The 16,811-nt window shown below is 39.1% G+C and overlaps 1 protein-coding gene across 2 annotated transcripts; it reads right to left on the bottom strand.

Annotated features, from left to right (window-relative positions):
• Positions 1 to 4,793: 4,793 nt before the first annotated feature.
• Positions 4,794 to 15,742, bottom strand: lyplal1 (lysophospholipase like 1). 2 transcript variants are annotated; one of them, XM_086038997.1, is made up of 6 exons: positions 15,637 to 15,742; positions 15,095 to 15,194; positions 13,376 to 13,545; positions 7,335 to 7,450; positions 5,273 to 5,433; positions 4,794 to 5,089 (listed from the first exon to the last, which is right to left on the bottom strand). In XM_086038997.1, the coding sequence occupies exons 1-6, from the start codon at positions 15,719 to 15,721 to the stop codon at positions 4,960 to 4,962; spliced, it is 762 nt and encodes a 253-aa protein (XP_085895123.1). In that variant the 5' UTR covers positions 15,722 to 15,742; the 3' UTR covers positions 4,794 to 4,959. The 2 variants fall into 2 exon arrangements, with proteins under 2 accessions (XP_085895123.1, XP_085895124.1); XM_086038998.1 differs by lacking the exon at positions 5,273 to 5,433.
• Positions 15,743 to 16,811: the final 1,069 nt, after the last annotated feature.

Raw genomic sequence — 16,811 nt, 5'->3', positions numbered from 1 at the left:
TGCCTACACTGAAGTCAAGTGAAAATTTCTAAATCTTCTGTGACCTATGCAAAAATAGCATCAACTAATTCTATTTTAGCCCACTTTTTTTTTGTACAGAACAACTAACTTACAAATGAACTGATGCTTCCATTGTATTTAGGGACAGGACTTTTGATTTGGTCATTTCAAAACATTGCATTTGTTATGGTTTAACCGTCCCACAGTGGAACAACAGTGCATGTTTAGAGTTCCTGTCTTACTGCGTGATCCACTTTCTTCATGATGCGTTTCCTTAACATTTTCCGGGACAATTTTCTGGTAAATTTCCTAATTCAGTTTCATCAATGATGTTGAGTCAACCCGAACCAGATGCAGCAAGACAGGCCCAGGTCATGAAAATGCCACTGCCATGTTTCGCAGTGGTATAAGGTTCTCATTCAGGAGTGTTTTTGCTGAAAGCTAAACGAGCTAATACAACAGCATGCATATGCAAAGTTAGTTCAGCCTGAATAGTAACATGAAATAGTTTGACGTGTCCGGTGCAAAGTCCAGGAAGTGTACCCATAGAGATGTGCTGTGTGTTATTCATTACCAGTTAAAAGTCTGGACTCACTTTTTAGTGCTATTAACTGAGAAATGTGTCCAAAACGTATGACTAGTAGCCTATATGGAAGTACAGTGTTGTCTTAAATGTTGAACACATTCCATTCCCCGACGCTGGAATCTTTCCCACGGGAAATAATGAAAACCAAATGTATCAATTCCATGGTCAAACTTTCACAATCACAAAATCTGTAAGTCTTAAAAATAATTTTTAAAGTAACATTCTTAATGACCATACAAGTGAAGAAGTTAACATTGGCCTATTTATTGTTAAAGCAGTAAACCTAACTAACTTCAATGACACATGGTGCAATAAACTAAAAGCTTATTTGCCCTTTTTAATGTTAACCCCAACACAAAGAAAGAAGTCACCCTTAATGTAATGTAAAACATTCCAGTAAAACATGCTAGTAGCTAGCACTAACTTGGACCACCAAGGTGCTTGGACCGCCAAGGTTTTATGTGACTTTTATGTCATATTTCCCCCCCAAACTTTGCTCAGGTTCCAAGTTGTACAGCCTTTGGAGTGTTCAAAATGTGAGGTTCCTCTATATAAAGTTGTATTTTCATTCAAATCTGTTCTGCACTGGAGAACAAGTATAAATCTAAAATGCAATGCTAAACACAGTTAACATGTTTATTCAATGTATCTTAAATGTAATAAACAGAGAAAGTTTTAAAGCCTTGTGAACATTGCGTTGCTGTCCATAAACGCGTATCCTCTGGCAACAGGAAAAGGGTAAATTGAATTACTTCGGTTGTGATGAGCTAAGCTAAAACAGTGCTTTAATGATTTGTGTATGGCACGATTGCCCCAGAGTCTGCAAAGGGGGTTGATGAGGTATAATTTTAGGAAAGGGGCGTCGAGCTGGAGGACAGCCAGGATTGAGGCTCCTGATGGTGCTGCCTCAGGGTCAATCAGCTCAAATGTTTTCATGTAGTCTTACCGAAGCTCTTCATCTGATGCCTTTTGGAATTACAGAAAAAAAACACACACACACACACAAAAAAACGGAAAAATAAGAAGCTTACTTTGAACATCAGGGTGGTCTACTACTCATGATTGTAACTGGCTCCCTGCATCTTGCCAACTATTATGAGGAATTTCTCCAGAGTATTCTGCTTTTGCGCATTGTGACAGCCAGCTGACAAGAAAATCTTAGACAAGTGAAGGAAAAGGAAAATATTCTGGGGAAAGAAAAAAAAAAAAATCACAAATGTGTCCTTAAAAAAATTGATAGATATATTCCATCAAAACATATCCCTAAATACTGGATAAAACTTTCTGTTCAATTTAACTTTTACTATAATAATGATAATAAGTAATAATAATAATAAATAGCTCTTTCTGAAATTTGATGACTATGATCTTTGCAATTACTTTTTTTTTCTTACTTAACCGAAAAAAAAAAAAAAAAGGCATGAATAATGTTCTGGTTCAAATTTTATTGTGTGGGTGAGATGGAACAGTGGCCACTGCTCTCGCGATCCAATTATTTAGCTGTTATAATTTATAACATCTTATAATTTATAACTTTATAACTTATAAAGTCAATCCATCCATTAGCTATAGCGCTTGTCCTCATTATGGTCGCAGGTGAGCTGGAGCTGAAGATCCTAGCTGACAATCATTCACACTCCTCCGAATGTACAATTTGCAGTCTTCAATTAACCTAACATGTCTCATCAAAGCATCTGAGATATTCTGTTTGGCTCAACAGCACTGAGGTGAAAAGTCAACTTGCTCTGGCTCACAAGTGTGAATTCATTTTCAGACTTTCAGGCTTGTTAGTGTGTCAACTGCTTTTGATTGTGGCATTGGCTGAAAAATGTCAGAGTGTTTTTTTTAATTTTCTTGTCCAATTAGCACTCTTGCCAGCACTTCAATCATTGACTATGGTGACTACCGTACACTGCGGTTTATAGCAGTTTTTCAAAAATGTTATTTGTAGTTTTTACTTTTGACCCAAAACATGTCACGTTGTGCATAACAAGCTGTTAGCATGTGCCAGTATGGTATCATAGTAAGGCCAGTATAATGGCAAAAACCTTCATACTGTGATCATCCCATCAATTTATGATCTAAACTGAGGGGGTGCGGTCAGATGAGCAATCTGGAATCTGTCAGCACCTTAACTCCCTCGGTCGGGAATTCCTTCTTTATTCTGGCCACTTTGGAGCGGTTCCACGTGGAAAGTAGTGAGCAGTGGAAACTGGCAACCCAAAAAACCTCTGCAGTCCACAAGATGTCCAGATTTGCATTCCTTCCTTGTGACACAAAAGCAAGGGAGAACACCATAATTTGACCAAGAGGGGATGCACTTTTGGCTAAGGGAGTGAGTGATGCAAAAAAGAGGCTGACAAACCTGGGAAGTGCGGAAAGAACTAAAAGGAGGAATGATAAGTGAAAGAAAAAGGAACTTTTTTTTGTGCTGGAAAACAGAGATATTTTAATAAGCTGTCGAAAAAATCTAGTATGGCTTCAACTGTTTTCAAGAAAGGGAAGGGAGATGTGAAGATATCACTTCTTCCTCTCTAACTTTTTTTTATTATCATAATTTCTTCATATGACTTGGCAAGCTTGGGTTCCTTCACTTAAGAGAGAAGGCATATAGAGGCGACTGAGGTGGCGTCGTGAGGGATGATTAGGAGGTAGGCAAGTTCACCAGAGGGGGGGGGTATGAAGTGGTGGGGTGGTCGGGATGGGGGTAACTGCTGGCTTTCCACACAGTAGCATTCTTTCACACTTGCTGGAAGTAATCAGTGACTGGGGCCAGAGTGAAAATCTGAGCTTCTCGTGTTTGTTTTGGCTGCAACTCTCCTATATTCCAACTTCTCCACCTTCACATGCAAAAGCCCCATGTGCTCACGGAGCCACAAGAAGCCGACCTTCTCCTGCCTTCAGGCACCCCCCTCATCCGTCCACTCCGAATCACATCAACATAGTTGCCTGAGGAAAGTGCCAGTGACCCTCATGATTTCGTCCTGTGTAAGTCAAACGAAGACAACAAACAAAGTGGAAATGTATGACGCGGATGTTTGCTTTTCTTTTCTAAGACGAGTGTCCGTTTAATGAGACGGATGCAAAAGAGCTAACGTCAGCCAAAGTCCAGAATAAGATTTTTTTTTTTTTTTACGCTTTATACATACTAGAATAAAGACAAACCTGGGTGTTACAATATTGACAACAGCCTCACAATCAGATATTGATATGCAATTTATCCAATAACATAAGTTTGGGACCTACGATCATTAGTAAATCATTTAAAAAAAACAAAAAATAAATAAAAGCACTTCTTCCTGCCTTTGTATTAAACTATACGTGATGGATACCAGCCAGCTGCTGGTTTTCACAAGAACCGTTGACAGTTCGTTTAGCGTGCATGATTGAGGACTTACTCAAATTTGTGTATACTCCAAAAAGATGAACATATTCAATGGTGTTAATAGTGTTGGCGATGCACATGGTGGGCAAGCGGCTGTCGTTGTGGATGGCGCCATCGGCCTCGCAGCTCTCCTCTATTCAGCACTGCATCATGCAGGTGAGTGGGTAAGCCTTTTCATTTGGAGATCTTGGAATGACATTCAGGACAAATGGAGTAATATTCAAATCCTTCATTGAGTGTAAATGCCAAAAATTAGTTCTTGCACTTAATGTTCAGCAGTCTTGTCCCATCTTTGAATTTTTATGCACAAAAGAGCCTTTTGCAACGGGGATAAAATAAACGTGGTTATTTTTTGTTTCACACCCTTTGTCGTTGAAGAGTGGAATCATTTATATGCATTTGCGCATGAAATATATTTAGATACTGTACAATACATTGATATATTGGTTCAATTAAAGAACAGACAGAGCACATATTTTGGTCGCATTTAAAATGGCATTTTTGCCTTGCACTTTCTGCTTAGGAAGTGCTACACAGTACAATGTGGCCCCTGGTAGTGCTGGTGAAAAATTGAGGACCCCTTCATCGTTTTAAGTTGCCCATCCTTGATCAAGGAGATACTGTATACTGATGTCCTATGAATTTTCCTCAAAATGTTGAATCCCTAATTGTACTACCTTTAGGGGAATTCAACTTCACAATTCGTGCCGGAAATACATTGAATTGAATACAGGTATAGTATGTGCAAATAATGACATTCAGCTGTTTATATTAGAACCTTTACATGGTTTCTAAATGAAGAAAGGCAACAATAAACACAGAACAAATTATAAACATTTATTGCTCAAATAAAATTACACACAATGACGAGATGACAGGGGTCAGGATGAGCCGGGTGGAAGTTTTTGGAGAATCCAGGCTTTCAGCAGCTCCATCTCTGGCAGGGAGAGTTGGTGGTAGAGACCAGGTAGTGAGTGGAAAGCGGTTTTCATCCCTGCCTTCTGCAGCAACAGCGATGTGTCCTCTCCCCACTGATGAAGCACCAGCTCATCCCTTGTCCCATGGCACTGCAGCAACTCCGGGAGGGAGTGTCCTGCTCTGACCTGCTCCTCCACTGCCTTCATTAGACAGAAATACACAAGTGAGGGCCAATCTGGTGCGACTGTTCAAAAGTAATCAGAAATATGGTGGTTTGACTGTGCTGGAGTAAGCCGAGTTTGGCGTGGGCTCCCGCAAGGCCTTTTCTCACTCCCTCTTTTAGTTGTATATTCCACGACAATCAGCAAAAAAAAAAATCTGACCTTTTGACTCTAACGCTAAAGACGCTGAGGAATAACATCCAGATGGCGAGCAACCCACGGAAGTATAGATTTACTGGCGCCACCGGTACTAGGCCCAATGCATCCTCGGACCAGAGTGCTTCCAGGTGTCCTGTCGGCCAATCCCCTCCCCCACAAGGCCCCTGCAAAATGCATCTTTCAGAACTGAAGTCTGAAATTGGCATTGCACTAAAGGTGGCTAAATTAGTTTTTAAGTCAATGGCACGAAATTCCCTTACATAAGACTGTGAACGAACTCCAAGCAATGAAAATGGACACAGTATTACCTCCACTCACAAGTGACCCAATTGAACCATATTTACGTCGCTCGGCAGATTTTTTTTTTTTTTTTGCCTTGTGTTGCGAGCAACAACTTGAGTTACGACACCCCGACGCTAGATGGCAGCAGCAACAGATGTAGACAGACAATATAACAATGATTTCAGGCATATATTCTTTATCCACTGCAAAAAAGGACTACTATTCTTGGTAGTTGTGGAACTGTTTATTAATGTATTTTTTATACTGCCCCCTGGTGACTAAGGCATGCAAACAAGATGGAGCGCAATGTCAATGAGCATTGCCGCATGAAATCGTGTTGCACAAGTTGTTGAACTCTTTACATTCTATTTTATAGTGTTATTACTGTTTCACTTTCATTCACTACATCCAATGCTGTGTAAGGTGTTACTTTTCTTATTATTAATAACATGGAATCGATTAATTGCATTTCTATACATTTCCGTCGGGAAAAATGATTTGAGATACACGATTTGAGTTACGAGCATGGTTTAAGGAACAAATTAAACATAAGTCAAGGTACTGCCGTAATTGGATTTCTGCATACATTCGCCAAATACTGTGATCTGTGTGACATCTAATGTAAGTCACAACATTTCAATGGAAAAAAAATATATGGAAAAAAAATATATGAAATAGCATCATATAATTAGTTAGTTAGTTCAAGAAAATGGTGTCTGGTTATTGTGACTTTAGTGAAGATTGAAATCACATTTTATGACCAATGTTGAAATCCAGCATGCACATACAGTCAAGCTACAATTTTCAAAGTAACAAATAGCATGCCAGTCTCTGGATTCCTGGAGGGCCATGAAATGAATTGCAAGGCATTCATTAAACGGGCTCCAGATTGACTTTTTTTTTTTTTTTTAACTAGGAGCACAGTAGCCCCTAACTTAAAATTTTAGGGCCGCTGGAAGAAAATTTAGGTGTGCACACTAAACTGACTTGCAAAGTAAATATTCACATTTCACTCCATTTTGTCTGTGTTACTGAGAAATACTTGCAGTAACTACAGTGTTTTCTATTCACATTTATTGCGCACGTTTCACCAACAGAAACCCCATGTAGAAGTTATACAATGAGTGGTATGGCACTTTCAAATTTGTATCTATTACTAATGGCGAAACGAAGGAAGTAGTGAATCTCAGTTGGATATTACTGCAGGAGGCCTCAATTGGATCCACCTGTTCTGTAGCTTTATTATGTTATAAAGTACCTTTAGAGAGTCCGTTTGAGTTGAAGCATTCAAATGATTGTCCCCCCAGCAGAGATACTGTAACTTCGAATTTGGAATCGATTACGAAAATCTTTTGACTTTATCAAACTTTCATTTCCTGCACCAGTGACACGGGTCCATATGTTTACCCCATCTGTGTTAGATGGGGCTGTAAAAGGTATTTCACATTTCAATTCTCAGCCTGTTTCCCATTGTGTACTCTCACATCGCTCCAGATGAAATTTTAATGTAAAAGTCCTGAGACAAATTATGAGTAGAATTGATATGCTGCTTAATTCAGACAAACTGGTGAGGAAATTCCTACAAAAAAAAAAAAAAAAAAGGAAAGGACACTTGGGCGAATGCATCTCAAAACCAGTTTCGAAGGAGGTTTCAATTTGTTTATAGATGTTGTCTGTTTATGTGTCATAAAAAAGAACACAGAAAATAATAATAAACACACTTTGATCACAAATGTAACCAGAACTAACAGGCAGTGACTTTATGTCCCTTGATGTGTTGTACCTGAAAAGCAACAGAGTCTTTATTGAGGAAACTGGAGAGTGCATAAACCCCAGCTACATCAGGGTGGTACCGACACACCAAGTGGAGGGCCATCGCCCCACCCATGGAGAAGCCGCCTAGTATTTGGAGGGACAAAACAAAAATAAGTGTTACAAAAACAGCGGAAGCTCTGTGACACATCAGAACTAGGCAGGGACCCATACTACTCCTGTCACACCAAATACAAGTACAAGTACTTACAGTTGAGAACTCGCCGACACCGACTACCAACACTTTGTATTTGTCTTGCAATTTTGATGATGACTTTGTTGAAATAAAAAAAATAATTTCAGTAAAATCCAAAATGTAAACTTTTAGAGAACACGGCATCAATTTCACTCAATTAACTTTTTAAACACACAATTAAATATTGTTGAAAAACATAATTTCACTAAAATATACCACACATTTTTTTTGATCATTTTGTTTTATGTTAATGTACAACATTTTATTACAGCTGTGTTTTTGACAAAAGGTTCTCTATGAATGTTACGTTGATGTGTGTTCTTCCATATGCCGATAATAGACCTTACACCGATCTGATCACTGATCGAATGTAATGTCAATTTGAGTGATCTGTCTGTGGTCAAGTGCAAGTACAGATGTACAGTATCAGCACTAGGCCTGCAACTAACGATTATTTTTAGTCTCAATTAATTTGCGATTAATCAACGGATCCCATTCAAAAACATGTTTTAATGCAGGGGTGCCCAAGTCCGGTCTTCGAGAGCCCCTATCCAGCCTGATGATCATCTGAATCAGGTGTGTTGGAGGAAGGAGACCACTAAACTAGGCTGGATAGCGGCTCTAGAGGACCGGACTTGGGCACCACAGTTTTAATGCATTACCTCTTGCCTCTTTCAAATGTACAGTGCAGAAAATGCACAAGGCAAATTTAATTATGATTCACTTACTGGTTTGGTGCGTAAAATGTCAAAAAATAGGCAAAAATGTTGAACATTTTTTCCCAAACTATAAGCAGATGTTTGCAAATGTTTTATCATGATTCAACACAAAGATAAGTCTGCTTTCATGAAGGACTACAGAAAGCTGAGAATAATTACTGTTGAGAGGCTGCAATTCTGACGATTTGGACAATTTCAAATTAATCAAGGATAATTGATTAGTTGTCGATTAATCGCTGCACTTCTAATCGGGACAGGGTATTTTCCCTTAGAACAATGGCTAAAAACTTGAATAAAGTGCACTTTCATTGAGTTACTACGCATTTACTCAGGGTAACTCAAGGCACAAAATACCTGACTTACAAAAAGCAAAAGAAACAAAAAACCAAATGAATAGTAAGTTCCACATCATCAACTTTTTGGTCTTGTAATAAGCCGTCCAAGTCTGTCCTTAATCTTTCACATCTGTGTACATGTGGGAAAGTGTCCAAGTTCCCAAAATCATGTCAAAGAGCTGAATGAAGCAGGAAGAGGGAAATGAAGAGACTGCATATTGTGGACTTCTGTATAACTTGAACCGTCCAAATGAAAGTGATAATTGGGTGCAATTGTGCATAAGTGTACTTAGCAAATAAATAAATGCATTTAAAGACTGCAGACATCTCTAAGCAGTTATGGTTTAACCCCCCCCAAAAAAATATTGAAAAACCCACACACACTTTTAACGTCTTTACCATGGAAATTGGAAAGTGAATTGAACAAATTGCTTGTCCAAAATTCTACTTTATAACTTCGAGAGGCCTGTCAAATTCTCCCCCACATAAAAAACTCCCACTTTTCTTTAACCTCCCCCTCTTACCATTGAAATGGAAAGTGAATTGATCAAATTTCTTATCCAAAATACATTCTAATCTACCTCCTAGCTTTGTGAGGCCAGTCAAATCCTCCCACACCAAACCCTTTGAACAATTATGGGCAGAATTGTTCGGCGCAAGGGGGTGCTATAGTTCCTCTTGGAATGCTTTGGACGGAAAGTAGTCACAACTGAGAGTCTTGGCTTCATTTATCAGAAGGACGAGAAGGAGATGTGATACAAGTGAAGCATTTGTGGCTATGCTATATTTTTAAGCTAACATTTTTATTGTTACTAAAACCACTTGTACCGCTTTAAATGAACCAGGTTTCATCAAGATGGTGGAGATCTCGATCTGTCAATCTTTGCGCTGTGACAAAAGCACGGTACGTCATTTGCCCTGCGTCCCAGGGCTCAAGACGCTACATTTCATTGACACCTCTGGTGCGGAAAATAAAAAATTGCAAACAACTCCAGTGGGGCATTAATTTTTAGAACATATTAGGACGATAATGACTGAATATGTGAACCTACAAAGGAATTCAAGTGAATCTGGAAGGGCACAGACAAGGGACAAGAACGTAGCAGCTTGACATTGACCCAGTATGGCCATGTTAGCTAAGGCTAGAGATCATTCAAAATTTGTAGGATTTGCTTTGGTTAATGATTTCTTAAAGTTTCAAAAATATGAGTTGAAAGTATCAACAGGAGCGGAACTCATTGCTGATAATTGCAGGATATTGACGCAAAATACTGTAATTAGGTGCCACCAGCACACACAGGCGTTGTTGATTTGACAAACAACATGACATCATCCACAGGCAGTTAAGATACATCCACAAAGACCTCCACTAATGGCACAAATCCTCTCCGATTCCGCTCAGAACAACATTGGCATCGAAACAAGTTCAGAACATTCAGTTTCCCATCTCATTAAAAACACTAAGAAAATAATTAATTGTCAATGACAATCATTTATCACTAATTGTCACTCAAATGAAGAGGAAATAGTCGAATGTTCATCCCAATATCTACCTATTTCTATATATTTTTTTTATTTTTTTTTTAAAGTGGAAGTCAACCCAAACATATTTTTTTCAAGAATATGTTCTATGCAGGCCCACTAGTTGAAACGCGGCATTAATAATGTGTTTGTGGAATATGAGAAATCCACCAGTTTTTAGCTAGCTGGCGGCCATTTTATCACTTCTGTCAACTGAAAATGACATCACAGCTGCTCAGGGCTCTATGTGCAATATATTCCATGAAAAAAGCGTTGACAAATGAATACAAGAAAATTGATAAATGAAACAGAGAAAAGGCCGCGCCATTCCATGATACTGATATAAACGCAACATGTGTATTGTGTTTGAAATTCCCTCTCCTCACACTGAAACAGCAGCCTGCCCTCTCAAATATGGTTTCCATCGAAAGTTCTAGTGCTTGTCGATCAGCCAGGGAAGTGCACTTTGGGTACATCGGGCTGCATTTCTACAGAACAGCCAAGTGAATCCACTGAGTATTTATAGTTAATGACAAAATGTTATGGTTTAGTAAGAACGTATTTCAGCACTTTCCCATGAGCATATGTTTTTTCACTTACAGTACTTAGGAATCAAGTTTGGGAGCTTTTCTGGCCCTTCACACTATGTCTTTCACACAGTTGTCTCAAACCCCCACCTTCCCCTGCAGCACTACCTTCATGCTTTCACGACTTGAAGGTTAACCCTTTCCCCACCGCTCTCAGCAGTTTCCCCTTTCATGGGCGACCAGCAATCGGTGAAATTAAAACACTTGATGGCCTCCCATATGTTTCCTGTGGGAACTCTTACCTTACTCCCGTCATAATATTTATAGTACTTCATCCAACTCATTGTATTTCACAGTGATTTAGATGGGCTTGATAAGAGGAATATTTGAAGCAAAAAGCTTTTTAGGGCAGAGAAATGACTTTACAAACGTTTTATTCACTGTTGGCACAATATAAAAGGCCTCAGTCACTTGATGAGTTTGCATTCTTTATTTTATATCTTGACCGTGGGAGGCAGGGAGTAAGGTTTGTGACTATGTGCGAGTTTGTGTATGTGAAGGGGGAGGGGAATTAGAGGAAAAGGGATACTGTACTGTGAGATAGGGAGTGAGTGAGTAAACGAGACAGAGTGGTAGTGTTGGAAGTTGACTGGTTGCATCGCCACCGTTGAGCATTAAGACCTGCTGTGTCAACCTAGCCTTAGTGATTTCTCACATTTGTTAGGAAACAGATACACATCGATATGAGACACTTTTCTACACATCTCTGCCAGTGTTGACACTTTCAAATGATCACTTCTACAACATTTCTACATTTCTTTGGGGGCTTTCCGGGGCCTACGGGCACCACACTGGTGACCCCAGTGCATAAATTGCATAAATCAATAATATACAGTTTACATCAACTTATGCCTTTTGGCTCCATCATGGCCACTTTTGGCCAATTGAAAGTTTTCATATATCAGTGTCTATATATACAGGAGTGCACATCATTTTTTTTCATGCGGTACTCGCATGAGTACCAGGAAATTGTCTTTGGTACTCACTAGTGGGCCAACAGATCACATAAGTCTCGGTTCGGATCAGTCATGGATTTTGAGTCACGGATCGGATCGTTTTTTGTATAAGGAAAAAAAAAAAAAAGCTATATAGAACTTTGTCTTCATTTATTTTATAAAATGCTTTTAGCCATAAAAAAAAAAAAAAAAACAACTCCTAATGTCTAATATGACCGTTTAGGATTCAAGAACACAATTTAACGCAATTTTGTAAGTGGTGCAGTATACATTTCATTTATGGTATCCTGCCAGACATTTGAGCTGAATGTTTTCTTACAATTATTAGGCAAATGTGTTGTTATAAATGAAATGAAAACAAAGTTTTATTTATTTATTTTTCATAATGAAAAAGACTTGAAAAAGACTGCCGATACATCAAAAACGGAAGCCAAGTGAGCCGTTACGCCACCACGCGGGCCAACTTCAAGGTAAAAGTTCGCTAAGGCTATTGCATTGGCATTAGTGACTCAATGTATTATTTGGTAAGCTTTATTGTGAAGTTAGCCTTTTTTCGTTTTTTTTCCCACCAACCGTTTTGCGCATCGTGCCCAATCAAAGATGATTCGTTCCACTGCACCACTAGTGTGTACAGGTACGCATATGTGCGTCGTGACGCAAATGACGGTACGCATTAGTGATTTTTGTTGCGCATGCGTACCAGTTATGTTCACCCCTACTGGGCATGTGTTGTTGCTACTATTCCCAATGCTATTGTACTCCACTAGCTACATGCTCATGCTATAACAAGTTGCTGTGAGCAAGCCTCCAACTTTAATTTTATGGCACTTTTCAAATGAACCAGCTCAAGCTCACACACTTCTCAATGAGAGAAATAAAAATGTTGGCATATTTAACTCACCGAGAACTAGCAGCTTTCTCCTCATCCAAACAACAACCTCTCCAACTGACGGCCATAATTCTGAGGTCAATCTGAACGCCCCGAAACAGCAATAACAGGGGAAATGTTTCCGCGACCGCAATATTAAATTGCCGGTGGAAAGACAGGCTGAAGAGCTTGTGTTCGTCTTATCTGCCATTATTGTTCGGCCTTTTAACTCGATAACTAAATTCCTGTGAGCCAATGACATATAAATTTGTAACCTCATTTATGCTTGGCATCAGTATTTAACAAAAGAGGAATAATTCAATGAACGTTCAAAAATAAAGGGTTAGTGCATACGCAGTGTGTGAAGTGGCTGGAACGACAATCAGCACTTCCATGTCTTGAATCAGAGTTTTAAATTTTTTTTAAAATTTTCATTTAATTTTATTTTTTATTTTTAAGGGCTATAAAGTGACAAAATAATACACAGACATTGCTAAAAGAAAAAAATACGAAGCAACGTCGCAACACAGCCAAAAACAGCGGAAGTAAACAAAGCTGGTAGGGGAACGTTCTGGTAGTTGTCGCTGGAAGCTAATGTGAAGCTAGCGTCATGTAACAATGATAATGTCTGCAATATGGAAATATTTAATGTGCAAAGCGGGGCTAGTGCAACGGCGACTTGCAATGCAATGATTTTTATTTTTGCAATGCAATAATCTTGCGATACAATTGCAAATCACTGCAGTTCCAGACATTATAATAAGAAAAACAACACATGGATCATGCACTGTACTAATATTGACACTGATAAGATAAAACCAGATTCATACCGATGATTATGCGATGTTTGGGGATTCCAGCACTCACTTCATCCTGAATGATGGACCCTAAAGAGCTGCACATGGCGTCTATGGATTGCAGGTGCTCTGGGCTGTCGTATGAGATCTTGGAACGGTCAAACCAAACAGTGGACAGAGCTCCGTGCATAGGTGTGTATGGTCTGATTGGGAATTAAGAAGGGGTGACAGGTCAGCTCAAAAGACAGTAACATGGTCATTTTGGCTTGTTAACAGTGGTTCCAGCTAAATGAAGACATGCAAAGGATATAACCTCAGCACCTACGTACTCTGTCAACAGATGTCAGTGCTCTACTGGCTGCAGTATTTCATTGTTCACCCACATATTTGCAGAACTTTAAAGGGAGACTACAATTGTTTCTGCAATGCTAACCGTCCTTGGATTCTTTTCATATTTGTAACATCACATTCCCGTGTTCAAGTCTCCCATCTCCCATGTTTTTGTCCCGTTTCAGTCTAAAGCGACCCCATCTTAATCTTCATGGACTTTTGTTGCTAGAAAAGTGTGTCCGCAGCTACAAATGTTTGTGTGGAAGGCCAAACATTGGTTCCGGGTGCCGCAAATATGGTTTTAAAATGATTAATTACAGTATTGAGGCAGCAATTGTTGTGTCGACAAATTTTTGTGGTCAACTTAACCAAGTCAGCCGACTTTTATTGCCTCAGACCTAATTAGCTTTAAAGGGGCTTGTTGTGTGCCTTATTCTAACATGTGTTAAGACAGTAACGACAAAGTGCCGTCTGTGATGAATAAAGTCCTTGTTAGTCACTAACGATGCCGTCACGTCATAACCGTGCGTAAAAAATGAATCAATCTGAACCGTGGCTGAATTACTACTATGACCATAAATGTCCACTTTATGCTTCATGTTTCAAGTGGTATTAAATTTAAGTAAAATATAAAGTCAATAGTGTTACTCAAAATAACTTTGCAGATTGGATCCCCCTGCTCAGCACTTTCCCTCTGCCGGCTCCGGATGACGTCAATGTCGGATATATGTGATATGGCCGTTCAGACTGCGGTCGCATTGCAAAAAATCCAATACATATCCAATGTAGGATCACATACGAAAGCGGCCCAGGTCAGATTTGGAAAAAAATCTGAATTGAGCCGTTCAGACTGTCATCAAAAAATCGATCTGGGTCTCATTTGCCTGCGGTGTGACCCTAGCCTAAGACTCTGACGTGTAAATATCCATATCATTTTTAAGATCAGTTGAAAATTGTCACTGTAGGTATTGCATATAAATCAACAAGGTCCTGAAAAGACAATATTACATCTATTATATGTAAATTCTACTTTGAATTTCTTTTTAAAAATACACTGTGACAGGGCTAGGTCATAATATTCTCATAAACAACCAAGTAAGTAGCAAAGGATTTTCACATGAACGCCCGCCAATGTTCCTGGTTTTGCTCCAGGCACATGATCAAAACATCAACAGCACGCCCACTCACTCGCTGTGAATTCCCTCGACAATGACCTATTCAGTTCACACATGGACTCAATCGGATCTTACACAGACTTTGTACTAGGAAGCTGGCACGGCTGTTTAATATCCACTTTGAACGTGTCTGACTGGTTCAGACAGTTGCACGCTTCCAAACGCCTCCAAGATAACTATTTCAAAGAATACTGTGGCGACTTTAAGACATATTTGGTAAGTTGACAAACAAGCGAACAAACCATACCTTGCTGGGGCAGTGGGGTAAACGACTCTGATGTGAGCAAAGGTCAGACCAGACATCATCACATCTCGAACCCATGCTCTTAACCCTTGCCCAGTGTCACCTAGTCATGGAAATTAAGAGAATCAGCATACCGACTATATGGGCATCATCATGGTAAACATGTTGACATTGCATCCTGTAAAATACATGTCATAATCTCTTCAACACGCTGTTATGATTTTACAAAGTATTATTAATTTTAAAGCGCATGCTCCGAGTAGATGCGCTCCGAGTAGATGCGCTCCTCGCTTTGCGTGAAAATGTTGCACAGCTGTTTCAAGAGACACTTTATTCCCTAGCAGATCCAACATTATTTACAAACCTAACGTGGCCCATAAAATGGCAGACGTGCTTAATCTAAGGTCGTTTATTTTTTTAAATAACAGAATCCAGAAACAAGTCAATGGTCTGCCTTTACAATTTTAAACTATCCATCCGACTGTTAAGAATATAAACGAATGGTAAAACATTTTGCATACTTGAGAGTTTCAGAAGCAACGCACCTGAACCGTGCAGAAAGATAACAGAAGCGGAGTGGTTCCCGGTAGGAGACACAACACACTTCCGTAGTTGCTGCATGGCAGCCATGACTGCAAGTAACGTAATCTCGCGAGAGTGTGCGCGATGCAGCATAGGATGGAATATATATTTATTTTTATATTAGCATTATTGCAATACAATCGCACAAAATACATACAGACACGATGACTTATCACTGTCAAATGCACGAAAAACACGCGCACATTCTAATGTAAACAATATATATATGTATATATATATATATATATATATATATATATATATATATATATATATATATATATATATATATATATATATATATATATATATATTTTTTAAGGCTTTTCCAATCGTTTAAGTGTCTATTTTCAGAGTCTGCCTATTTTCAGAATCTGCAAGGAAACAAGCTGAAATAGTATCTGAAATACACTACGCTTTAAACAGTGGCGTTACTTTTGATCTAAACAACTTACAGAGACAAAGGAACACATTTCTACATACAATTCTGACACTCGAAATTCAATGAAATACTTGGGGCTTTAAATTATTGCCTTGTCTCTTATAGCTGGCAACTCTGTAGTTGGCTGTCTGCAAATGTGAGATGAGGCTGACTTTTTTTTTTGTCGTGGGGGGTGTCTCAGGTGTTCCAGGTGTACTTTTGACTTTGAGTCCATGACTTTGTCTGCTCTTTTTTTTTTTTTTTTATCATCTTGGCTCATATCGCTTTAACTGATGTTCAAAGATTCAAGGAATTCTATTGTCATACCAACACACTTTCCCATTTGATATGGCACACAATACAATAGCAAAGGTACCAGGTGAGCCCAGTGAGTCCCAAGACGTGTGCAAATGAAAATAGAACTATACAATAAGATAAAATAAACATGATAGCCCCACCCACTTCCAGTATGGGCTGCAATTGTTGAAGACATTGATCAGACCACCAGGAATATAGAGAGGGAGAAGTCTGAATTGTATCCATCACAAGTTACCTACAGCCATGCTTTGCCATGCATGATGCGTGTGAAGCTGAACTTTCACCAACCAGTTTGCATCAAGCTGTCTGAAATCCATGTGAAGTTTAGAATTCTGCTGTAGCTTCTTGGTCGACGAGAACGAGTTGACCACCTGCAATGTAGAGAGGGAGAAGTCTGAA

The sequence above is a fragment of the Filicampus tigris genome, chromosome 8 (genome assembly GCF_054856515.1).
Source record: "Filicampus tigris isolate MCC_2025a chromosome 8, RoL_Ftig_1.0, whole genome shotgun sequence".
Classification (NCBI taxonomy): Eukaryota; Metazoa; Chordata; class Actinopteri; order Syngnathiformes; family Syngnathidae; genus Filicampus; species Filicampus tigris.
The sequence above is the reverse complement of the archived record's forward strand: the minus strand, read 5'-3'. Positions and strand labels throughout refer to the sequence as shown.